The sequence below is a fragment of the Hydra viridissima genome, unplaced genomic scaffold (genome assembly GCF_058129835.1).
Source record: "Hydra viridissima isolate aposymbiotic clone 2 unplaced genomic scaffold, HvirCarnegie_v1 scaffold_10, whole genome shotgun sequence".
Classification (NCBI taxonomy): Eukaryota; Metazoa; Cnidaria; class Hydrozoa; order Anthoathecata; family Hydridae; genus Hydra; species Hydra viridissima.
In genome coordinates this window covers 15,697,759-15,723,851 of record NW_028324309.1, presented here as the reverse complement: position 1 = coordinate 15,723,851, position 26,093 = coordinate 15,697,759, and the positions used below count along the sequence as shown (strand labels likewise).

General features: G+C 28.4%; 1 protein-coding gene across 2 annotated transcripts in view; it reads right to left on the bottom strand.

The window, feature by feature from the left end:
* LOC145181254 (proto-oncogene vav-like) overlaps positions 1-23,491 on the bottom strand; it is a 29,652-nt gene extending 6,161 nt beyond the window's left edge. The window contains exons 1-18 of one of the 2 annotated variants that reach the window (XR_016456126.1): positions 23,007-23,491; positions 22,103-22,219; positions 16,576-16,637; positions 16,149-16,229; positions 15,457-15,559; positions 15,100-15,213; positions 14,418-14,486; positions 14,126-14,221; positions 13,587-13,646; positions 13,200-13,244; positions 9,573-9,665; positions 8,443-8,514; positions 8,268-8,341; positions 6,467-6,494; positions 6,154-6,236; positions 2,408-2,537; positions 2,283-2,325; positions 939-1,512 (exon numbers count right to left, since the gene is read on the bottom strand). Coding sequence is in view for 1 of the 2 variants with exons in the window: in XM_090099465.1 (XP_089955591.1) it covers positions 2,283-2,325; positions 2,408-2,537; positions 6,154-6,236; positions 6,467-6,494; positions 8,268-8,341; positions 8,443-8,514; positions 9,573-9,665; positions 13,200-13,244; positions 13,587-13,646; positions 14,126-14,221; positions 14,418-14,486; positions 15,100-15,213; positions 15,457-15,559; positions 16,149-16,229; positions 16,576-16,637; positions 22,103-22,219; positions 23,007-23,216 (1,480 nt within the window). In the remaining variant the exon portion in view is untranslated. The remainder of the gene's footprint in view (positions 1-938; positions 1,513-2,282; positions 2,326-2,407; positions 2,538-6,153; positions 6,237-6,466; positions 6,495-8,267; positions 8,342-8,442; positions 8,515-9,572; positions 9,666-13,199; positions 13,245-13,586; positions 13,647-14,125; positions 14,222-14,417; positions 14,487-15,099; positions 15,214-15,456; positions 15,560-16,148; positions 16,230-16,575; positions 16,638-22,102; positions 22,220-23,006) is intronic. The other variant, XM_090099465.1, reaches the window with a different exon arrangement.
* Positions 23,492-26,093: the final 2,602 nt, after the last annotated feature.

Below are 26,093 nucleotides of genomic sequence, written 5' to 3'. Positions count from 1 at the left end.
TTTTAGATGATTTTTACATAAATTAACTCCTAAAATGAATGCAAACTTTACTCCTAAAATGAATGCAAACTTTACTCCTAAAAAGAATACAAACTTTACTCCTAAAAATGAATAAAAAATTCAAAAAAGTTCAATGCTAATCAACACATGCTTGATGAGTAATCATAGCAGCAAAATTAGTGATTTCACCTTTATGTAAAAAAATTAGCAGGTTTAATAGTATGTGATTAGTAGAGTGGATCATGGATTGAAAATTACAGAGGTTTGGGTTTTGTTTTTTTTTAATATTACTGTCAAAAGACATTAATATGATAAATAACCTGGATTTTAACTCAAGATCACTTTTGTGAACCATTCTGTGTGGGTTTGTGTGTGTGTTTTTTTTCTGAATGGTCGAAATTCTCATTTTATACACTGGTATATACAGTATGTGGAATTCCTATTGAAATAAAAACAAACAAAAAAAACAAATCGAAGTCTCAAACAAAGGCATTTCTTTCTGAGAAGCTTTCTACCAACATGAGACATGGATTATAAAAATGGATTTTACACTGTACCTACGCAGTGTATGGTGTTTATATAAAAATACAAAATTTATTATTTTTGAAAAATAAGTTTAACAGATTAAATTGAATGGCAATTCAGTACTATGCCTTGAAGGGTTGAAACAAAATAATATATATATGAGGTATTGCACACATTTTTCTGGAATCTTATAATTTTGTAGGTCTAAAAATAAATACTATTTTAAAGTCAATTTTTTTAAAATGACTGATATACAAGGTGATCAGACCAAATGTATCATAAACTTTATTTAAGTAACTTCAAAAAAATAAGGAAACATGATTTAATTTTTTGCATAAATAAAGTACATAGCTATACAAATGTAAATAACAAGTTATTTTTTGACGCAACATTCTTTAGCATTTACGACTTGCCTTAATCTCTCAGAAAACTGATTACATGAAGCACAGATGGTTTCTGGTGAAATTTTGTGCCAGCAATCCCTTAATTTAGGTTTCAGTGATTTTCAGCGACTTTGGTGAGAGGATGAACATAAATTGTCTTCAAAATACTCCATATAGCAAAATCCATTGGATTTAAATCTGGTGAAGAGGGAGGCCATAAATACTTTTACCAATCTTGAATAACATTTGTGGTACGAGATGTGGCTCTATCTTGTTGGAGATTGATTTAAGTCTATTCAAACATCCTATTGATCCAAGGAATCAATTGCTCCTTTAATAATTTCAAGTAAACATGTTGGTCTATTTTTACACCCTCTTCAATAAAGATAAGGGGTGTTGAGGTTACACCTGCTTAAAGCATTACAGATTCTGGTTTTTGATGGTGATAAGCTATTCGCTCATTCACTGGGATGTCTTCTCTTCCCTGTCTATAAATTTGGTTGTTCTGATTATTGTGTATTGTTTGCACTGTAAATAACTTCTGATTGTTCCAAAGCACTGAAGGTTGCATGCCATCCTTAAGCTTATCCAAAAGAACTTCGCTCTAACAAAAACAAAAGAGATTTAAAAATGGGTTTTCTTTCTGACTTTTGCCGAAAATCAGTGAATTTCCAGGTTTCAGACCCTGTACAAACCCTACAAGAGACATAATGCCAGTCGAGTCTGGCTTTTTTTATATTAATCTTTCAGTAGCCATTGACAACCTGAGAAATTTTTTAGACCATTTTGAAAAACCAGTGTTTTTGAGGAAAAGGAGTCTAAAAACTAGCAAGCAGAATCAGATGTTAGAAATTATACAAATATATAATTTTATTTTTTATAAGAATAAGTGTGAAAGCTAAAGAGAACACAATTGTAACAAAATTTTCTAGACTAAAACAAAGAAGTAAAAACATGACAAAAGTTTTAACTGTCTATAGGAAGCTCTTTTGAAATGAAGACACTTGACATTATTTTGGGCTTCATAGGCCTAATAGGTGGCTGAAACTATCAAATATTAAAACTTTACTTTTTAGTAATGATTTCTTCTCTTCAAATTTTTTAAACATCTATTACAATATATTGTTATATATATTGCTATAGATGTTTTTTACTGTTATAGACTTTTTTTTTTAATATAGATATATTGTCACTAAAGCATACCACTATATATAGCTAGGGTCAGATTAAGTTAAACACTTGTTAGAGTCATTATTTTCATGTTCTAATAGGTTATAGATTCCTTTAACTAACACTTTCTTTTCATTTTCAAAAAAAAAATTTTAAAACAAAAGTCACAGGAAACAATTTCAACAAAATAAAAAAAACAGCTACCTCCATCACTTGAGACGAATTGTATCAACCAACCATTACTAAACTAAATGCAAAAAAATTTTGACTGTTTAACTTTTGCAAGTTCAAAAATAAAACTAATAATATGGCTCTTTTTTAATATTTACCTTCCCTCTTCCAACAGGCTGTATATTACCAAGTTTAACCTTCTTCAAATCAAAAAATTCCTTGACATCATAAGTATCACCTCGACTCTTACACAGCAACATACAGTGTTCAAATAAAAATGCATATCGCCTAAAATATGAAAGTGAAACATGTTTAGCATTGAAACTATACAGATATCACAAGTATCCAAGGATCATTTTTTGCCTAAGATATTTTGAAGCAAGCCCTGGAATAATTTACAATAAACATCTAAAATTAATTTTTGAATGTCTAGTTTTATAAATATTTTCCTTTACTCTATATAATCAAGGCATGCAAAATGTGTGCAGTTTTATAAACGGTACACAGATCACTTTTTTTGTGTGAGCATACTACAGAGTAAAATTTTAACTTCAAACCAATCTTAAATGTTTTTATACATGTTCAGTTATAACGTGCCTAATTACATGACATCAAACAGATTTCCATAAAAAAAAAACACTTTCTAACTGACTTTATTGCAATTGGCTTCTAAAAAATGAATATTGTAAGTGTATTTTTTCCAATCATAAAAACAATCAAACTTGATTGCTTCTTAAACTATGACAAATGAAATTTTAAAATGCATATTTAGTATGAGCATCACTTTAACCCTGCAGCATAATTCTTTGATGTCTTTGTTTTTCATATTCCTGGCAAATAATTTAGGGAAAGTAAGATTTCAGTTCCCTGTTGGTTTTTAAGCATATTTATCTATACAAGGATTATCTTAACATTTTCATGTTAAAAACGGACAGAAGAAGGAATATGCTTTAAACAACATTAATGTCAACTTTTCTAATTGATGTCAATTAGAAAAGCAAGTAAATGATGTGGAACATCAAAAAAAGAATTTAAAGTGTGAGCAAAAAGTGCCACTTCCTTTTTAAAATAAAATTTTTTAGAACTTGGGGGTGATAGGAGCAAAGTATCTATTTTACGCTACAGCAGACATAAGTTAGACATAAGATGTTGTAAATAAATATTTTGCTAAGAAAAAACACACTTGCTTTTGTATTCTAAACTGATGATAAAAAAATCTAAAAATGATTCAGAAAAAACTAATTTTGATTACAGAAGGAGAAGACTACAAGTATCGGTAAGCTGATTTACAGCACAAAGATTATAATAATTAACAGAAGATAAATAACAAAGATTATAATAATTTATCAAATTATGCTTGTTTTATCTAGACGATAATGATAAGTCAAAATCATTCAACTTTTGTCAACAGTTCACAAAGCATGTAGAATAGATAATTTTGTATGCAATAAAAGTTGTTATCTTACAAGAGCAGTTCAATTTGTACAAAAACCACTTAAAAACAGCTGTTGAAGTTTCATAACTTTATCAGCTCTTGATGCTCTCTGGCACAGCTTCAGTATGTACAATAATCTTCTGAAGTATTTGATACTCAAATATCTAATAAAAGTAGAACAGCACCTGTGTTCTAAAATAATACCATTAGCATTATTTACTGACCAAGTTTTAAAACCTGAGGGTTAATTTTTAGCAAAAAGATATCTAAAAAAAACTTTTGCACAAATATTCCCTTTTAATTTTTTAGGCAATAGGGTTGTAAATTCTGAATTTCTTAGTACAACAAAGCTGTCATCTAATCATTGTTGATTAGATAGCTAAGACATATACACAGAATTTCAACAATAAAAAATTGAAAGCTATAAACATTTTCAAAGGCAAAGATGGTAAAACACTGTTGATTATTCTGCAGAACATATTAAAAAACTGAGTACAAACTACTTAGATGGAAGTGAGGAGCATTATCAGAACATACCATGTCTCCACAAAAGCAAAAAACAAAATGTAGAAACTATTGATAATTCACTTATCACTTTACCAACATTGAAATACATGTTTTCTGTAATGAATATAAAATGCAATATTAACAAAACCTTTTTCAAAAGTCTACCAATCAGACATAAATTCCACATTAAGAAATATCCGCCATTTTGTTTAAGAACATAATTTTTAAATTTTAACTTTTAAACAGGTTAGAATTTCATTACAATATATAATATAACATTATAACATATTATATTATATATCATTTACAAGTTGTATCATAAAGTTAAAGTTAGTACAAAATAAAAAAAAATTTTTTTTTTCCCTTTCTGATGATTTTACTTCCCCCCCCCCCCCCCCCCTTTGAAGAAAAAGAATCAAACACCAAAATCTACTGCCATTAGGTGTCAAAAGTCTCCTAGTTAACAAAGAAATCATCAACTGTTCTACAAAACTTAGTTGATAAAGATGTACCCACACCATCACAATCAAGAATTTAACATTGAGTGATCAAGGATGAAGACAAAATCAAACCACAGCTGAAGAAACTTATTACTAAAGAGGGATTTTGACAGGAAGAGAATTTACAACAAAGAATATCAAGTGGTCTGTTTGAAGAATTCTACAAGATCTCTCAATCTTAGCATTTTGGCTTGTGACAGTGGATCAGCTGAGAATATCTTTATTCCACTACGAGCCCTACTGGATGAATACAATCCAGTGTCAAAATGATTATTTCTAACACTACAGCAATCAGTAAAAGTCACAAAAACGTTATTACTAGACTCCAGAGACAGTTCAGACAAAAGGGTCTAGATAAACCTCAGTTTATTGGTTGTCAATACCACATTCTTAACCAAGTTCTTTGGCGCTTGTTGAATTCATTGTTCCCAATAGATTCAAGATCACCTAACATCAACTATCAGTTCATTTAAGACATTTCAGAAGGATATGAGGACTTACAAAAAACTTATTCTAACAGATAAAAGGTATTAACACGTGAAAACCCAAGATGGAGGGACGATTTCAAGTTTTCTTTTGACCTCTGTGAAATATATAATTTCTGAAATGGAGATATCAGCTCAAAGGTACTTACGACATACAGAGGACTCCTCAAGATGTATCTCCACCCACTGGATACAGGAACAATCAGTGCTTGATGTTCCTTGCTCAAATATAATTGCCAAGCAAGTTGTCAAGATGATGGAAAAGCTGCATAACACTTGTAAAACTGACAAATGTCTCAACAGCAAGTTCACAAATAATAACTCATGAATTAAAAACCTTTCTGATAAGTTATTGTGTACTATGTTGTAAAGTGATAGTTATAGTCAGGACAGCAAAGATCAGTTAAGAATTATCGAAACAACTCTTAACAACAGCATTTTAAACCAATCAACTGATGATGATTATTGGAAGACAATCGATTTTTAAAGTTAAACACTATAGTTATTTGACTTCTTTAAAGTATAGAACTATTTTATAAGAACTTTATTTATCTGTTATTTTATAGAAGGCCAAAAGCTTCAACAGCAATAGAAGAGTAGTTTAAATAAGCAGTTGCAATGGAAATAGACAACTCAAAGCACCAGAAACTCGCACTGAAATGAACTAAGTAAAATGTATGCAATTTTATATATTGTGACCAACTAAAACACCACCCCACCCTATATTGGTTTTTTAAACTATAATATTATAACAGTTTGAACAGCAGTTTTGAACACTTAAACTTAGACTTTAGGTGATAATATGAACAGAATATTCTGAGTAATTTTTTTAGGGCTTGCTTAGAAAGTTCTCTGTTTTGAATATTCTCTGTTTTAAAACACTACTTTAGTAACTTCTATAACAAAAAATCATGTTCAAAAGCAAAATTTTAAAAACAAACTTTGGATTTAAAGCATCAAATAGAATAATTTCTTACTTTAAAATTTTTCTATCATTGCTATCAAACTTCACTTGAATGTCGCCATTTTTTATCTGCTTGCCATACTGACTAAGTTTTCCCTATATACAACAACAAATAGGTGAACAATTTTTAGCTTTAACATTTCTTTGAAAAATTAATGAAATCTAATAAATAAATAAGCTGTAAAACTTAAAAATTAAAAAACAAAAAACACTATAAACAATTTAAATAAGAAAATTTTTTCTGAAACAAATAAAACTTAAAACATCTTGAATAAATATATAATAAACATAAGAATCTATAGTAAAATCTTAACAAAAACTCATACCCCTTGCCAATTGCTATCATACTTCACACTGATTAAAAAAAAACAAGAAAACATTTGAAATAAAACAAAAGAAACTTCCTAATCAATATAATAAAGAATTAGTCAGAAAATAACATTTTAAACAGAAAAATATTTGTGACAAACATAATTTTGTTTTTAATCATAGGATTTGTTGAACTTGGTGTTATTTAAATCATACCACTCGTCAAAAAGTTTAAGCAACTTATGTTTTTGATTTTATGCTATACTGTATTACAAATCCATTCAAATTCAAATTTGCTAGATTTGGTATATTACCAACAATTTTTTCAATTATTTTGGATATCTTATATATGTATATATGTATATACAGTATATGTGAGCTTATGTATAGTGTCATATGTATTATGGTATATGTGAGCTTGAGTACAATTTAAGTTGCAGCTACAACTTATGTAGGTCCTATTCCTAACTAAATTATTTTGGATATCAGTGGGTATATGTGAGCTTGAGTACAATTTAAGTTGCAGCTACAACGTATGTAGGTGCTATTCCAAACTAAATTATTTTGGATATCAGTGGGTATATGTGAGCTTGAGTACAATTAAAGTTGCAGCTACAACTTATGTAGGTCCTATTCCAAACTAAATTTATTACAAATGTATAGTCATTTAAATGAAAATAATGAGGTGGATATTTGCAACTAAACTATCAATGTATTTTGACCTAAAATATATATATATTTTTTTATCTAAACCACTGCATTTCCTATAGACAAATGGGTCTGGTGTTGTGCAAGATTGACATAGAATAATGGTTTACATATATTATAAAGTTACATTGGTGACCTTTTTATCAAAGATCATGAATGAGAATCAAGAATCTACTTTGAAAAGTAACATGCAAACATATTTACCTATCTTCCTATTCTGTTGTAAAGGCTGATAACTAACAAGACTCATACCTTTTTTTAAAATTACCTTCAGTTTTTAGTCAAACTTTGTTGATTTTGCTTTATCTGTAATAAGTTAAAAAAAAAAACTGTTGGGTTGAAGATTTCTTTTTCCCATTTCTTTCTGAGAGATTACAAATCTCTCAGAAAAAGACCAATATGACTTAACTTTTATGAATCTAAAAATTTTTGAAAAAATTCTCTTAGAAATTCTCAATGTTTAGAAAAAAGATTTTAAGTGGCTGCCCTGAATCAGCTTTCCCAAAGGTTCACTATTATAAAGTTGGATATTGGAAGTTGGTTCACTGTCATAAAGACCAATATGACTAAACTTTTTATGAACCTAAAAATTATTGAAAAAATTCTCTTAGAAATTCTTAATGTTTAGAAAAAAGATTTTAAGTGGCCGCCCTGAATCAGCTTTCCCAAAGGTTATTATAAAGTTGGATATTGGAAGTTGGTTCACTGTTCATAAAGTTGGATTTTTTCATTAAACATGCTATAATCTTTACAGTTATAACAACTATTACATTTGTGTGAAGAAATTAACAAAAATGATCAACAGAATAAGTGGGTAATTATCTTAGTTTCATTAGACAAAATAGACAAAAATCTATTTTTAAAAATAAAAATAGTTATTTAAGAGTTTGATTTTGAATTGTTAATGATTATCACACACTTTAACTCAGAACCCAATAATTTGAACTTTTGAAAGAGAGTAGGCATTAAATAGAACAATACCCCATGATTTAATAAGCTATACAGATTTAATAAAAACCACACTTTTTTATAATGAAAAAAAAAAAAAAAAAGTCTAAATCTTTAATTTAACAAAGTAATTTGTTAGATCAATTAATAGCATATTCTTACCTGGTTTCTACTTGATTGATAAGTTTCACCATTTCAGAGTCTCTCTTAAACTCATTTATAAAGCGTGCAATATCCTAAAAAGATATAGATGAAAAGCTTCACCTTAATAAATCAGTAAATCTTTACAAAGACTTTCATTCAAAATATATATTTTATTCAAATATATTTTTTTTACATCTACTGCATCAAATGCTTTTTCAACATCTTCTCTTTCCTCGTGATCATTTGGAGTCTGTTTTTTGAGATCCTAAGTATAATAAACTTATTTTGTCAAATTTATCTGCAGAGCTCTGTTGACAAGACGAAGTCAACATTTTAACAACTTCTAAATGAATAAAATAAAGAAATAACATTGAAGATTGCTAGATAAAATAATTACTGTCCTTAACATTTATAAAAACTTTAACAAAAAATATTTTGGTAGCAGAGAGCCAAAATGTCTTGGTAACAGAAGATCAAAAAACTCAAGAATACTTTATAGTAAATTAAGAATCATTGGTTCTCAACTGGTTAATGCAAAAGTTTTGTGTTTTTTTTTTTTGTTTGTTTGTTGTTTTTTTTTACTTCAAAAGAAGTTTAAATATCTTAGCCATAATTAAAATAATTAGTCATAATTAAAATAATTTAAAAAAATAATTGATAGCCTTTTGCCATCTTGTAGGTAAGTCTTGGATACCACCCTTAGATGCAAGGATACCATCCTAAGATAATTAATCAATGGCATAAACAGCTTGCTTAGGTTCCAATAACTCAAAATATAATATTATAAATATAATACTATTTATATCCAACCAATTCATAACTTTACTTTATTACAGTAGTTTATTTTTGGAGTTGCACCTGTTGCTTTACCATAACTTAATCACTGTTTTTATTATTAGAGTTCTCAAAATAGATTGAACAATTGCATTTCTTATTTAGCAAAGTTTGGTTTGCTAAATGAGAAATGTTTGTTTTAGGGAAAATATATTAAAAATAGTAAAATATCTTCACTTAAAGTAATTAGTCATATTAGACAAGAAAAAATTCTCTTTTAACTTATGTATAAAACATATTTTAATTGGGATAACTTAAGATTAAAGTTTCACGACAAAACTTTTATTTTAGTGTATTATAAAACTAAATTTTATTATTTATTACATATCTGCATTTCAGTCTTACTTCCATAACTGTAACAAATATGATCTAGAGACTGATATATTTAAAATAATGTGGTGATGACAAAATGTAGTTAAGTCTATTTTGGCCAAAAATTGGCATTTAAGGCATTTTGGCTCTGAGGTAAAGATTTAGTAAAATTCAAACCCTTAGTAGTAATGGATATTTTAGAATTCTCTGGAAAGGTACAACCAACTGTTCTTGTAAAGGAAACTTTCTATCAGCTGTTTTGTTGCAGGCCTAAAGAAATGAGTAAAACAAAGGTTAATAAAATATACAAAAACTTTAAAAACAATTTTGCTCCTTTATCAAGCGAAAATAAACATTCTCTCATTGTTCACATACCATTTAGATTTAGCAAATCCGAATTCTTAGGGTGAGGAAAAAAAAATTGAATATATATTTGGTAAATGTAATGCATAATTACTGTTTTAACAACATGATGACATCATGAGATTTACCAAAATGATAAAAGGTAATCGGCCAACTGTTAATTTACGCGTTTTTTTTTTGCTTTTGATTTTGTACTGATTCTGTTGACAATGATAACCAGTTGAGTTATACTTGTGGTTCGCAATTACAATTATTGTGAAATACAACCAATTAGAAAATGCAATAATTCAAGAAGTCAAAGTAAAATCAAAGATTTCTGCAATAAAAGTTGCAGGGGGATAATGTTCTGAAAGCAAGTAGTCAAAGCTAAATTTAAACAAATAAACCCTTGGTCAGTAAGATTCATTCAATTAAGTGATTGAATTATATCATAAATCAAAATAAGTTGCAAATGCTTGGGTTTGAAAAAAGTTCCCTTGGTTTTTTGGAATTCTTATTAAACACACAATCGTGGTTCAGAGAATAAGGTAAATTGATAAAAACTTCCAACCCTAACTCCGTCAGTTTCTTGTGAGTTCATCTCACAATACAGCGTTTAGTAATATAGGACTTGAACTTTCTTCAGGCATTTTTGTGATTTTTGCTCCTAATTAGTTTACTTGTTACACACAGATTATTAGATACTTTTGGTGTAAGTATCTCCCAGTAATTGATGCCTTCACTATCCCACCAAATATACAACATGGTCGCTCAGTTTTAGACTGTGTCTGTGCTGATGTTCTAGCATCAATCTATAACTACTTGCACTTGACATTTATGTGGAGCACCTACTTTTCATCCCCAGTCACAATGGTACCCAGTCAGGTGATTATTCATCTATAATAAATTAGGGAAACTGCTAGATGAAAAGCGTATTTTTAGTTCCAATCAGACAAATAGTGTGGAACCAATTGATCAAGCTCACTTACTTTGTCTATTGCATAAAAAGTGATTAATCACAGTTCTGCAAGATACACCTAGATCTGATGCAAATTTTCTTAATGTTCTGATGTAATTTTCTTAATGTTCAAAAAAATTTAATGACAACAAGTTTAAAATGGAGGTGGTTCCATAATGGTATGGAGCTTTATGGCTGCTTCTGGTGTAGAAAAACTAATTTTCATTGACAAAAAAATGAACCAATATGCCTACAAAGGTACATTCAAACAAAACCTACTCTCAAGCACCCAACAAATGAATGGCATGTTCTGTCTCCAGACCTTATTTCAATCGAACATTTGAATTAGAAAATTCAAGGCAATAAAATTATCAAGTAAAAACTTGTCATGAAAAGAAAATAGAACAATATCACAACTGAAGTTACCAAATAATTTGTCAATTTTATACCACAGTGACTGCAGACAATGCAATAAATTAATTAGTGATCAAAGCAATAATGCATTGTTCTTGCTTAAAGTTTGTAGAATTTATAGAAAATTTATACAAAATATTTAGAATTTAATAATTACAATAAAGAATTTATTTTAGAAAGATAAGAAACAAACAAGAATTTTACAATGTTCACCAAAACTATGGCTTTTAAAGTCTTTTGTATTTGGCTTTTACGGAAAAAAAATAAGTGTAGGCAAATGAAATTCTTTAAACTGCAAATATTTGAGAAATAATTTTCTGGAACTGAATAGTATTAATTTGGGTTTTATTTTTTAGACTTTAACATGGAAAAAAAAAATCTTTTTTATTTTAGTAAAAGTAAATAAACTTATATAGCAATATTAAACTATTCTACAATAAAAAGTATTTTTGTATTTTTTAAAGTGTATATATATACACACACACACACACTTAACCGCAAAATTAATGCACCACTTATACATTTCGGTTATACATTATAGTTTAACTGTCGTCAATACTATCATGTATCTTGACAAACATAATAAGAATAGAACACATGAACACAATTATTTCAATGATACCGCATTTTGAGGATGGTGAAAAAAAAACTGAAACCAAAGATATGGTTCGTTTAACAAAATAAAGTAAAACAATTATTATTGTTATGCACACTAATACAGCTGAAATTGAAACATTTTTAACTTATCAATAACTCGTGTTACCACCTCTTGATGTTATTACAGCCTGACAGCGCTGTGACATACTTTCAATTAGAGATCTAATCATTTTTTGAGGGATATCTTTCCACACATGGATAAGACTTTGTCACAGCTTGTCTTGGCTGTTAAGTGGTGTACATTGGCTTCTAAAACGGCATCCCATTATGTCCCAAAGATGCTCTATTGGGTTTATATCTGGACTACAAGTTGTCTGTTAGCACTTCAAAACTTGAATATTAACATTATTTAAGTATTCAGTAACAATATATGCCATATGTGGTCTAGCATTATCCTGTAAAAGAAGGAATCCATCTCCGATGTATGGTGCAAAAGGTACCACAAAAGGTTCTAAAATGTCAGCTATGCATTGTTGAGAAGTCAGATGTCCACTACCAACAATAAAATGCTCCATGCGAGCTGTTAAAGATATTCAGCCCCATACCATCACTGAGCCGTCTCCATATAAAGTGGTTTCTCAAATGTTAAAAGCATATCTTTCATTTGGTCTTCTGTACACTCTTGGGCAGTGATCAGAACTTACAAGGCAAACCTTGACTCATCTGTAAATAAGACCTGTCCCCAATCATGAATTTTCCTATTCATATGCCTTCTTGTAAAAGTCAGTCTATTTCTTCAATGGTCTACAGACAATCTGGGACCAGTAGCTGCTGTCCAAGGTGGTAAATTTAAAACACAAGGTCTTCTTCTTATGGTATCTTGACTAAGAGCATTTCCATGAACCTTAGCAAGTTGTATTTGGATACTTCGTGCAGCAGTAAACTGTTCTCTCAGTGTTTAAAGCATTAAAAATTGGTCCTCCATGACATTGGTAGCTCATAGTTTGCCTGGGCCAAGTTTTCTAGCATGATCATTGGTCTCTACAAACTTTTGTAGAACCCTACCAACTGTTTCATGAGACAGTCCAAATCTTTTACTAAGTTAGCAATTTGTTAATCCTTCATTGGACAAAGTAACAGTTGCAACACATGACTTCATCACAACTTAAATTTCATCTAGAATTTTTTGATTTACTGTGAGTAAACCTCACTTTTAGAAGTGAGGTTTAACTACAGCAAAACATGCTACTTATAAAAAGCTGCTATAATTTCGAAATTAAATAAGGGAAACAGAACAAAATTTACAGAAGGCATAACAATAAACATAATCATTTATGAAATTGATAAATCTGAGAAATACAAAATAGTTTTCAAAATAAGTTAGAATTTATAAGTGGTGCATTAAATTAGCGGTTCAGTGTGTGTGTGTATATGTAAATAAATGAAGATAGCAAATAATCACACCAACATGCAAATGCATATAAAATGCTTACTTCCACTTTTTCCCTAAATGTTGAATCTTTGCACAACTCTATAACCTAAATGATTAACTAAAAATTTAATAAAACATAGTAAATACTAATATTAAAAAGTACTTCATTAACAAATAAATAGAAAATCTGAAATGTGAGCTCAAATTTTGCACCAGTGTTCAGAAATATTTTTAAAAATACTTTTAGACATTTACAGCATACCAATATTAGGTTTTTTTTTATTGGTTTCTTTTATTTCAAACTACTTTTTTTGATATTGCCTTTTACTAATAAAACAAAAATATTAAAATTTAAATGGAATCCTCAAGACACTAATCAAGCTTTTAAAGATCATAACCATATATTTTTACTGATAAATTACAAGAGACGACCAACACAATACTCTACCTGCCGCTGTGCATCTGGTAAACCTGTACAGTAGTTGGCATATATTAAAAACCGCTCTTTCTAAATGCAAAATTTCAAAAAGAAATTTCAAAAAGTTAACATAAACGTAAATAAGAAATTTAGCAGCTTCATATTTAAATAAAATAAATTAGAACCAAATTGTATAATTTAAATAAATTATAACATAAGTTATAATTTAAATTAATTCTAACATATAGTTTAAATTATAAGAAGTCACATAAATAAATTATACTAAGCTATAAAATTTTTATTACAAAAAGTATTAATTTGAATTTCTTGAACTACATTAAGTTTAAACATTTATTATGATTACTCAATATTTTAAAAGTGAAATATAATGATTACTTTTTTTTAGTAGTTGAATGTAATGACGATATTTTTACTAGAAGAGTATTGATAAATATTTTTGATACATTTCAAAATACCTTTTATGATCTTTAGACTTAAGCAAATTCCGCAAGTTAAACAAATTGGATTAAAAAATAGTGTAAATAGTTATCAAAGTAATTGTCACTTACATATGATGTGAAGACATGATAATTCAATTTTTTAGCACCCCCAGACTTTTTTAACGTTAATTCACGGTTGAAGTTAAGATGGATTGCGTACAATTGCTAAGGAATGTAAATTAAAAACAAAAACAAAATTGAAGATTCAAGATATGAAAATGAAAAATTGTTCATTATATGTTTATTTTGAAAAGTAGCTCTTAAAAAAAAAATTTGGAATTTTTTAAAAATATCATAATATGATTATTTTCAGATTAAAAAAATGTTATGAAGAAAAAAAATTAGGAAAAGAAAAAAATACTTCTGTGTTCATGAATATCGTATCTTTGTCTTTTGGCAACATGTGAGTTTTTAAATTTTTGATATAAACCTAAATGTATACTTCATCAATACATTTTAAGAATAGATGTTGTAGTCAGCTCAGAGACTATACTAAACTAAAGAGAGCTGACTACTTAACAATATTTAGAATCAATACTTTTAGAAGAACATCATAAAAATTAATATTAATATGACTTTAATAAAACTTACAAAAATATTTTCAAAAGACTCTTATAAAATTGGACTGTTTTTTGAGTTTAGCAATTATGAACCATTTTTAAACATAAATTTGTTAAATCAAACAAGAATAAAAGAAGAGAAAATATTAAAGAACAAAACATGATTTTTAATCTCTTTGTAACATTGAAAACCCTATATCTGCTGATGACAGGAAAATTTTAACATTCCTGAAAAAATATATGGGAGTAAGTTTGCATAGCCAAAAATATACAAGACAGTTTTTTAACTTTCTTCCCAAAAAAAATGTTGTTTTGCAGGATTTACATTTGCAGGTTCTATACTATTTTTTGAACTTAAACACTAAATTTGAAAGAAAAGATCATTGATAAAACTATATAATTAAATTGTTGTCCAAATTTTAAAGAAAAAAAATTCACCAAAAAAACAAGTTAAAAATTATAAATGAAAAGTATTAATCTTACATCAACCATGACTTTTAATGCTTTTAGATATCCTTCTTCTGTTTCAATTATTTCATTAACAACATGGGCTCGCTTATCTGAAGGTTTATCACCAGAAACAATAGTTAAAACGGGCTACAAAAAAATAGTATTAAAATCAGCTTTTTGTAATATGTTTTTTAGAATATTGTTCAAAATTGATTTTTAATTGATAACTGCAAATAAAATTAATTATTCTTTAAATTAAATTTTTTTACATTAAATTAATGTTTACTGCTAGAACTCTTTTAGTGGTGGGCTCATTATCTTTTTAGGGTGTGTTCATCTTTTTAGGGAGGCTATTTAACAGAAAAAATAAATAAATAAACTAAAGCTCACCCGATGTATAATATCATCATAAATTTTTTCATCAACTTTTTCTACATGATCATAAATGCTCTCTTCTTCACCAAATGAGTAATAATCAGGTGCCTTCTTATCTCTACAAACAATTCATTAACAAAAAAAAATGCATCTTCATTTTTTTTAGCAAGACAACAAGACAAGCTTTTTTAAAGAAATAGAGAAATATACAGTGTGTAAATTGAAAACAAGCTCCCATATATTTAGTTTTGGTAAGGCAAAGATATAATAAGGGTCTTAAAGTGTAAATTTAGCTCTAGTTATTAGTGTTTAATGAAACAGTCTGTAGCTATAGCTGCTATCATGCTTTACCCTTTTATAAATGCTTAACATTGAAGTGATTATTCAATTATATATTATACTGTGAAAAAAAAGATTTTGAACTAAATGAACTTAAAAGATTCACATTAGTTTCAGGGATGTTCTTGATTACGGGGTTATTTTTTTACATTATGGTTTGGTTTCAAACTTGTGATCTTTAGTTGCTTATTAGTGGATGAAAGAACTTTTCAAAGCAATAGTGTTTAAAATTGAATAAAAAAAATTACTTTGAAGAACTCAAAAGTATACTTCTAAATTTTCATAAATCTATACCTTTGATTAATTTGTTATAATACTACAAGATCTCTTTAAAAAACATAAACTAACAAATAAGAAACAAGACTTACAGTATTTCTTGTAAATTACCATAAATATCTTCCTCTCCTTCCACATGGCTTTTGGTTTTTACTTCAACCGGTAAGAAAGGCCTAAAGAGTATTTTCTAAAGTTTGTAATTAGCTGTGAAATGTTGGTTATTTACAACTCTTAAATGCAGAAAATGCATCTAAATTTCTAAAATTATGCAAGTAGTACTTTTTTATAAAGCAGACAAGCTGCAAGATTTACTTAGATTTTATGACTGACTAACTCATTAAATTTAATTAAATTTCAAATGCCACTGTTTGTATGCTGTTGTAAGAAGAGATTTCACTTGGAAATTATCCTTAAATAAAGCTCAAAAATTAGCCACTATTTGTATATCATTACAAGAATAGATTCCACTTGGGAATGATTTAACAAAGTACTAGGTGTAAAACAAACAAAAAAACTCACTTGAGTTTGCAAACTACTTTTGCCTCGTGTGTATGGGAAAGCAACGATAAAGTGTAGATAACCTATAATAACAAATTTTTAAAAAACAGAAATTATTTTAACTTTTGACAATTTGTTTTGCTATTTTTTTGATGCCAACCAGTTTAATAAAATGTGATGTGATCTACCAGTTTATTGCAAATTAATGTTTGATTTTATTTGGGGAAAATAAAAAGAGTTTGAACATTTAATATCAAGAAGATTAAATAAACATACTTCAAATTACTTTTAAGCTAAGTATAAATATATAGCGTTGTTAAGTATCAGGATTTAGTTTTTCGATTTTTAACAAATAATAACAATGAAAATAAAAATTTCTGTATAAGTTATTTTAAAAAAATCTAATTTAAAATAATTTATATATTTAGACACACAAAGTTATAGGATTTCAGAAAAACCTTACACCCCTGAATTTTTTGAGATCTTGTGAACCTGGCTAACCTGATAAAAATCCTTTGGAGTCATGATAAGGTAGACCCAATGGAACAATAATACATAGCCGCAAAAAATTTAACATTGAAGGAGTAAGAAATTTAAGTTCAAAAAATATTATTTTATAATTATGGTAACAACCACAAATGACAGCTGTATTTTGCAATTTTACAATATAGCAAGCATCACTTTTCAAGTATATGTTTTTAGAGTAAACAAATACATTCAACTATATAAACAAATTATGATTTTATATCATTATTTGCAACATCAAAAAAGTTGAAAACCTTGTAAATATAGGCTTTAATTACATTACTACTTAAAAATTAAGGTGCTTGTGAAAGTAGAGTTAACTGATTTTTAAGCATTTAATACTACTGAAAATTGGTTTCTCATATGAACAGGTTTTTGCATTTTTAATTTTAAAATGGCACTTACAAGATATCACGAACAAAACAGAAAAGCTGTCTGTGTGTTAAGTTTGGAAAAAGCTAACAGAAAACTTAGGGACCTCAACAAAGAAAAAATAATTTAGTTTTACAAACATCCATCAACTTTTTTTATTCAAGAGTTCCAACAAGTATTTTTGAAAGCCGCAGTTCATCTTTAAGGAGAGCTTCAGAAGGTCAGAAGATAAATTTTCCACCTTAGTTTGATTTCATGAAAATTACCCAAACAAAGATTACTTGAGATCAAGCATATTTGAATTTTGTATTTTCCAAACAGCAAGAGTTAAGGGGTGGTCAAAACAAGCTAAATCCTCTGAAACTATCTTTAGCAACTCATTAAGTCAAAAACCAAATATGGAAAAATGTTGATAAGCTTGCTTTAACATATTTGCCAGAGGTATTCCACATTCTTGCATTAAATCATCTTTTTGTCAAAATTTAAGAGAAATAGCTGGCAAGGATGAATATGCATCTGCTGCAATAGTCAAGTCTGTACTTTCAACTACTCCTGCTTCACCAAGTGAAAAATATTCATTTAAAACAACCACAGGGAAGCAATACTACTTACCCGAAATCTCCATCCGTAGCCATCATCAAGTGCAATTCTTGTCGAGCTTAAGAATAACAGGGGAGGGTACCTTTTTCAAGTACATCTTGGAATAGCTTTAAACTCAAACAAACAAAGTTCTATATTGACTGCTAAAGATCTTGTTCAAGTGCAGGATAATACAGGGTTCCCTAATTTAAAAATGAAAAAAATTGGCATCTACATTTAACAATGTCTCAAATCAAAGATTAGTTGAGCCAAATTTTCCTGCCAAGTTTTTAAACATTGGTCAAGAACTTTCTAAAGATTTTCTTATCAACAATCTCTAATGTGTCTGGGCAGAAAGTTATTGTGTACTGCAAGAGCTTTAGAAAAATTCTAGAAAAAATATTTGAAAAAAGAGAACTAATTTCTAGTTCTATTGTCAAATTAGGTATTGATAGTGGAAAGTGGTTTTTTCAAGGCAACTTCTGAAAGAAAATAATTTCAAAGATTCTGGTGCAGAAAAGCATCTTTTAGTGGCAGTATGCCATAATCTTTCTGAATGGTATAAAAACATGGCCCTTCTACTCAACTTCAACTCAATTTGATCAAACCTCATGAAGTTAATTATTTGCCCTCATGTGATATGAAAATGGCATATACTGTTTGTGGGATTCAATCATATTTTAGTATGCATCCTTGTTGTTGGAATGATATTCCTTCCAAAAGTCTCTGCCAAACTGACTCACCTCGAACTATTGAATCTTTGAATGCATATCATGAAACATTCACTGATTCTGTAGCTGATATAAAAAATGGAAAAGTCTTTAAAAAAGTCTTGGCAATTCTTTGTTCAAACTCTGAAATAATCATTTGTTCTTGACTTGATACGCCCAATTGAACTTTGCTCAATCCTGACATATAGCTACCTCTGTGTTATTAGTACCTATAATATTGAATGGTTGTTGCCATTTGTAATCTGAGTCTAGTAAGTGTAATACTCTTTTCAACAATTTCTTCCTTTAATAATGCATAAAAAGGTACAGCATTTGATACATTTGATATATTTGATACATTATTATGCATTTGCAAATAAACTTCAGAAAATTAGACTTTTTTTAAAAAACTTAAAAATTTTTATTGTAATTATTATTTGTTTAAAATAGAAAAACTAAACCATGATGCTTAGTGCTTATGAAAGTTGACTAGAAACTTGTTTTTAAAAGTGTGTATGCATAATCAGCATGTAATTTTCTTAACAAAATACAACAATATGCATTTCATCAAAAACTATTTCATTGAAAACATTTAATATACAGATTTTTTTTCTTAAATTATCTAATAAGAAATGAAAATCAGTTTAATGTTCATCTAAACTTTTACTCAAAGTGTTAATATGAGTTAATAAGTGGTATTTTACATATATATATATATATATATATATATATATATATATATATATATATATATATATATATATATATATATATTGATTGGTTATGTATTATATCTAAAAATAACCGCAAATAAAAGAAATGGCTTCTTTCGAAAAGGACGTATTACATTTAATTAGAACAATAAAATTTAGAAAAGTCAAAAACACGTTTCAAAATAAAATGAAAAAGGACATAAAAACCATACAAATGTCTAATAAATCGCTAATAAAGGCTGACAAAACGTCAAATATGTACAAGCTATCTAAAGAAGAATATAACCACCTTTTAACTAATGCTATCACCACCACCTACAAAAAAGGTGACACAAAACTAAAAGACAAAATAAATAAAGAAGGGAATAACATTTTGCGTAACCACGATGTTTATAGTAAAATCAAAATAAACGGTTCTTCTGGATGTTTTATTACATTGAAAGACCACAAAGAAAACTTTATCAACAACCCTACTGTTCGACTCTTAAATCCAGCAAAAAACGAGGTAGGAAGAATAAGCAAATTTATTTTATCTCAAATCAACAATGAACTCAAAAGTAAGCTCCTTGTAAACCAATGGCAAAGCACCTTAAATGTTACCGACTGGTTTAAAAAAATTAAAAACAAGCATCTCTACAAATTTCTAATTTTTGACATTAATGATTTTTATCCTTCAATAAGTGAAAAAACTCTCAACGCTGCAATCAACTTTGTCGAACAGCACCTTTTAATAAACTCGGAGCAAAAAGCAATAATAAAACATGCAAGAAAATCTTTACTTTTTAACAACAATGAAACGTGGATTAAGAAAAATGGGGGGCAGTTCGATGTTACAATGGGGGCTTACGATGGTGCTGAAGTATGTGAATTAGTAGGAATCTTTCTATTATTTCAACTTTCTCAATATTATAAAAGTGAAGATTTCGGGCTATATCGTGACGACGGGCTAGCAATATTTAAAAACAAAAACGGCCAGCAGATGGAAAAAATCAAAAAGCATTTCGTGAAAATATTTAAAAGTAATGACTTTCTTATTTCCATCAAATGCAATATGAAAATCGTAAATTATCTTGATGTGACACTTGATCTTAATGATAATTCTTTTCGACCTTACTCGAAATGTGATAACGAACTGAGTTACGTCAACTGTGATTCCAACCATCCACCAAGTGTTATCAAAAGACTACCTCGCACTGTTGAACTAAGATTATCTTCCACTTCATCAAACGAACTTATTTTTAAAAATGCTACTCCACCTTACGAAGAGGCTTTAAATAAAGCAGGCTATAAATGTAAACTTAGTTATCAACATCATGTTGCCACCACTAAAAATACAAAACGCAAGCGAAACATTATATGGTTTAACCCTCCATTCAGTCAAAACGTGGAAACAAAAATAGGAAACCGTTTACTTGCATTGGTTGACCTTCACTTCCCGGTAAATCATAGATTGCACAAAATTTTTAATAGAAATTCGATCAAGGTAAGTTATAGCTGTATGCGAAACGTAAAATCCATCATTAATTCGCATAACCACAAAATTTTACAAGACCAAAAAAGCATACCAAAAAACACTTGCAACTGTACTAACAAAACTACTTGCCCTTTAAACAATCAATGTTTATTAAGCAACATCGTTTATAAAGCTATCGTGAGTTCCGAAAATCTTGAACTCAAAGAAAAAGTTTATTTTGGCATTAGCGAGACACCATTTAAACTAAGATATGCTAACCATGTAAAATCTTTTAATACGGTCAGGTATAAGAATGATACAGAACTTTCAAAGGAAATTTGGAAATTAAAAGAAAAAGCCATCACACCTATAATAAAGTGGAGAATTGTAAAGCGATGCAAACCTTCCAACCCTGAAACCAAGACCTGTAACCTTTGCCTTCACAAGAAGTTTGAAATTTTATCGCATAAAGAAAACAACCTACTCAACAAAAGAAGCGAAATATTATCTAAATGTCGACATGCTAACAAGTTCCTTTTATCCTCTTTTGATACTGAAGACTAAATGATTGCGTCTTTTTGCTCATTACGTCAGAATTCGTTCTACCGTAAATTTGATTCGTTTTTAAACGGTTTTTTACGTTTTTAATTTGTAATTAATAGCTGATGATTGCCGTAAGGCACGAAACTTTAAGTACTATTAAAATGTTGTTTTTCTCCATTTAAATAACAGATATATATATATATATATATATATATATATATATATATATATATATATATATATATATATATATATATATATAATGGTCTTTACAAGTCAAAGTTTTAGATTAGATACTTTTAAATATCAACATTATCAATGTTTTATTCAAACACAAAATAATGCCTGAAATAGATTTGCAATTATTAGAAGTGCATGGCCAAAAGTTTTGATAAGCAAGACAAAGTCCCACATTTAAAAATTTTCTTATGGAAACAACTTTAATTAAATTGAATTTTCTTTTTGCTTTATTTTATAGGTGTTTTACAGGAATGAAATAAGTTTTTAATTAAAAAAAGAAAAAAAAAAATCATGATTACATACTGAGTGTACAGGATGTCAGAATTGCTATCTTATTTTGGATGCTTCTAAAATGTTTGAAGAAAAATCACAATAAAGAAGTAATAAGTAAAATTAAAAAAAAAAATACTTACTGCCTGGAAATTGGAAACATCATAGAGATCATTAGGAGTAAACAAGTTCTTGGCATCAAGTTTAAAAGCATTAGTACATGCACTGAGAAAAGCTCGTATATTACGTAGACACAAGAACTAAAAATTTTAAAAATCCAATTATCAAAAAGTAAACTTGTTTGACTTACTAAAAAGTATTTTTTAATGGCGTCATAATAAAATATACTATGAATAAAGTGTTATTTGAACAAGTTTATTTAAAAGATAAGTAATTCTCTTTCATATAAATATTTATAGAAATCAAAAAAATTAAGATAACCACTTTCCATATAACTTTAAGTTATAATTATTTTTGTGTTTTTTGAAATATAAGCAAAAGTAAAGTTATTAAGTATAGGTATAATGGCAGTTTTTTTTTATATCTGGGAGTTTTTAAGCAGTAGATTTTCAACACTTACAGTTAGCCAACTTTCTTAAGTGTTTTTTTGATACATGAAACCTTGATTTGAAAATTTTTAAATTTATATTTCTCTAAAACATTTTAGTGATATAAGTAAATTAAAATTTTTTTAGTGATTAATTCAGAAATTAAATATAGTCATAGTTAATACAATTTAATTATGGATATTTTAAAATGATTTAATCTTTAAACTTTTTCCTGTTCATTTAATTTCATTTCTTTTAGATTCATTACAAATCTTTTCTATTAAAACAAAAGTATTTCTTTAGTGCAGACTTCTGTATTTTTATACTAAAGCAAATAAGCACATGTTGTTTGTCTTATATTAATGCATGCCAATATTTAATGTTTATTTGATAATGTATTTGCCTGATGAAAACATTTTAATTTTTATCAATGATTAGATTTTACACACATATTTTAAAAATTTCCTATCATATAGACAATTGTATAAATAAAACCTACTGCATGCATTTGTATATTAGTCACAGATGACACATCTCTAACGCTTCCTGGTTTTAGTTGATTAGCAACTTGGCAAAGAATAACACCATCCCTTAAAGATTGGGCAAAGTCAAACAAATCAATGCTCTGTTCAAATGCTTTTCCGTTCATGGGGACAATGTTAGTGGAACGAATCCATTCTTTAGCCATTTCCCATTCCAAGGCAGCCATATTTTAACTAGAAATATTTGCTACCACTGTTTTTCCAAAATTTAACTTCACAGAAAAAGTATTATTGGCTGGTTTTTTTTGTCTACCATGTTAGCTCAACATGATACGAATTTCTAAACATTAGAAACTTATAATTGAACTGAGGGAGTTTGGAAATAAGTTCCGGATTTGTCTTGAGAGGAAAACGTCAGACTTTACATTTAACATTTTACTTTACATTCACTTAATTATGGTTCCCTACTTATTTGGCGGATACTGTTCGTCAAAAAGATTTTGATAGTTTTATGGGGGGGGGGGGGTCAGCTTCTTCGAAAGTTAACTATTCGGCTCATTTTCGAAACTCAAATGGTTTTGAATTAATTTCTTCTTAATTTGTAAATAGACCTTATTTAAGACAGAAACGCACTTTTTGCATCTTGTGAAAAAACGGATTAGAAATTTCAAAGAGAATTTAGAGAATCTGATGATGTTTGGGTGCAATTTTGAAAATGTAAAGGATAGAAAGTTATACTTATTTTCCAATAAGTATAATTGGCAATGTTTACAAGAAGGATTTGTAAATTAAAAATCTGTAGGATTTCAAATTTTGCAACATACTCTTTCAATCTTTAGAACATTCAATTTACTAGCTATCATCTGGTTTATTATTGCAAAATGTAGAACTCATGAAAAGCAATACTATGGTATTAATAAATCAAAAATGGAAAAAAATCATATGACCTAGTTATGCATTACACCTTGCAATTAGTCAACTAAGTGTAAAAATTTCTTCTAAAAAGTTTTAACTGAGATTTAAAAGTATCTGATTTATATTTGTTATTGTTCCTTTTCTCCATCTTCACTTTGATTAAGAAGAAGGGTTCTATTTCTTTGTTATCTATATCGCTTGTCAAGCATTTTTTTGTAATTAATTTAGTTCTTAATAACAACTAAAACATATGATTATATTTAATGATGCTATGAAACATCATGGACCTATAAAAGTGAGCTTCCACTCATCCGTTTTTGCTACGGGAAAGGGAAAGGGATGGAAAAATTAATCACTTGAGCATGCGCAGTGATTAATTTTCAAAATTAAATTACAAACTGCGCATGCTCACGTGATTAATTTTCCCTTCCCTTTCCCTTTCCCGTAGCAAAAACGGATGAGTGGAAACTCACCTTAAGAGATGGACGTGCAACCTATTGTTTTACATCAAAGAGGCTGCAAAAATCAGCGACCCATGCGAGTTTCCGACAAACTCTAAATTTTCACCCGTCAACAAAAAAATCTATTAAAATGGCTGCCCACAGTTTTTAAACAGAAACTCTGATCACGTGGTATTAGTTTAAACTTTTGTAGCATTTGTTTAATAAGACTGTTCAGGATAAAGTAACTACTTCACGCGTTGACAAATTACTAAACAAATTACACCAAGGAAAAGGAAATTAGTTGTCGGCACGAACAGATTTTCATCATTTTTCCAAGATAAACATTTGAAAATTTGGGAACTTTTTTCGTGTAAACAAAGTTCCGTCAATAATAAAATACACCTGTAAGGTTAATTTTAAAATGACTAAAAAAAGTATCGCGAAATATAAAAAAGCGTAAATAAAGTTTTTAGTTAAGGCTTGGTTTCATTCAACTCCTTGGTCCTTCATTCACCAGGCTTAATTTTGTGTATTTTTTGAGTATTCTTTCCGATATGTCGCCATTTTTTGCCTCGACTACTCTATAAGCTCCATAGTATATATTCCACTATGCATTATTTTTTAGTAGGTTTATTTTCTAATGGGCTTTTTTATAATTCATTTGATAAAGAAAAACCTTTTAAAAAGTTGTTCAAATTTAAAACTATCTTGCAAAATGCGGCCAGATAATTCATGTTTTCGTTTTTCATATTTCATATATTATTTCATATTTCATGTATTATTTCATATGTCATAAAAAGCACATAATAACTCATTTGTTTTTGTCAAACAAAAATTAGTTTATATATAGCTGGTAAACCATACCATGTTAATATTAAATACTTAGTTATTCTTGCGGTTTGCCATAAATTGGCTTTGCTAAATTCTTTAAAACTGTGACAAATAACTTTTTTTTTTTATTGTATTTACATTCATTTTATGTATAAGTTATTTATCCTTAACTGTATATAATTCTGTTGTTAAATATAAAAGAAGAAAATTCTATAACATTCATAAACTAGAAGTCTACAGCAATATAATAGATGGAGTAGTTCCCTGGACATGAAACCATTGCGCTCCAGGTAGCTACAAAACTAGTTGATATTTTGTATTATTCATTACATCTCTAGTTATACATGTACTAAAGTAGTTAAGTAAATGATCTTGAATAACTAAAAGGAAGTTGATGTGACTGGTTAGACGAGACCATAACTTTTCGACGAATCCGACAGACTTCAATATAATTTAATTTCTATTTTTAAAACAAAAGTTCTGTTTAAAACAAAAGATTTGTAACAATGCGCAACGAGCATGGTTCGCAAAAAAAAAAACATAAGGTTGCACGTCCATCTCTTATAGGTCCATGGAAACATTAAAAGCACTATTTAAAGTATCCCCCTCCAGCTTTTTTGCGTGCATCTTGTTTGCATTAAAGTTAACAAGATTGTTAAAATTTTGGTTAGAACTCATCAAAATGGAATCTAAATCTTGTATTAGGCTAACTATGGGACATATTCAAACCAGACTAGATCTTTTGTCCAATGAACGCCAAACACATTCCATTGGATTTAAATTTAGTTATCGAGCAAGGAGTTAAAGTTATTTTATCACCTGTCGTTTTGGAAATCTCGTAAACAAATAATTAATTTTTAAAAAAAATACTATTTCTCTGTTGTTGATCCTTGAGACATCCTTCATACCTATTAC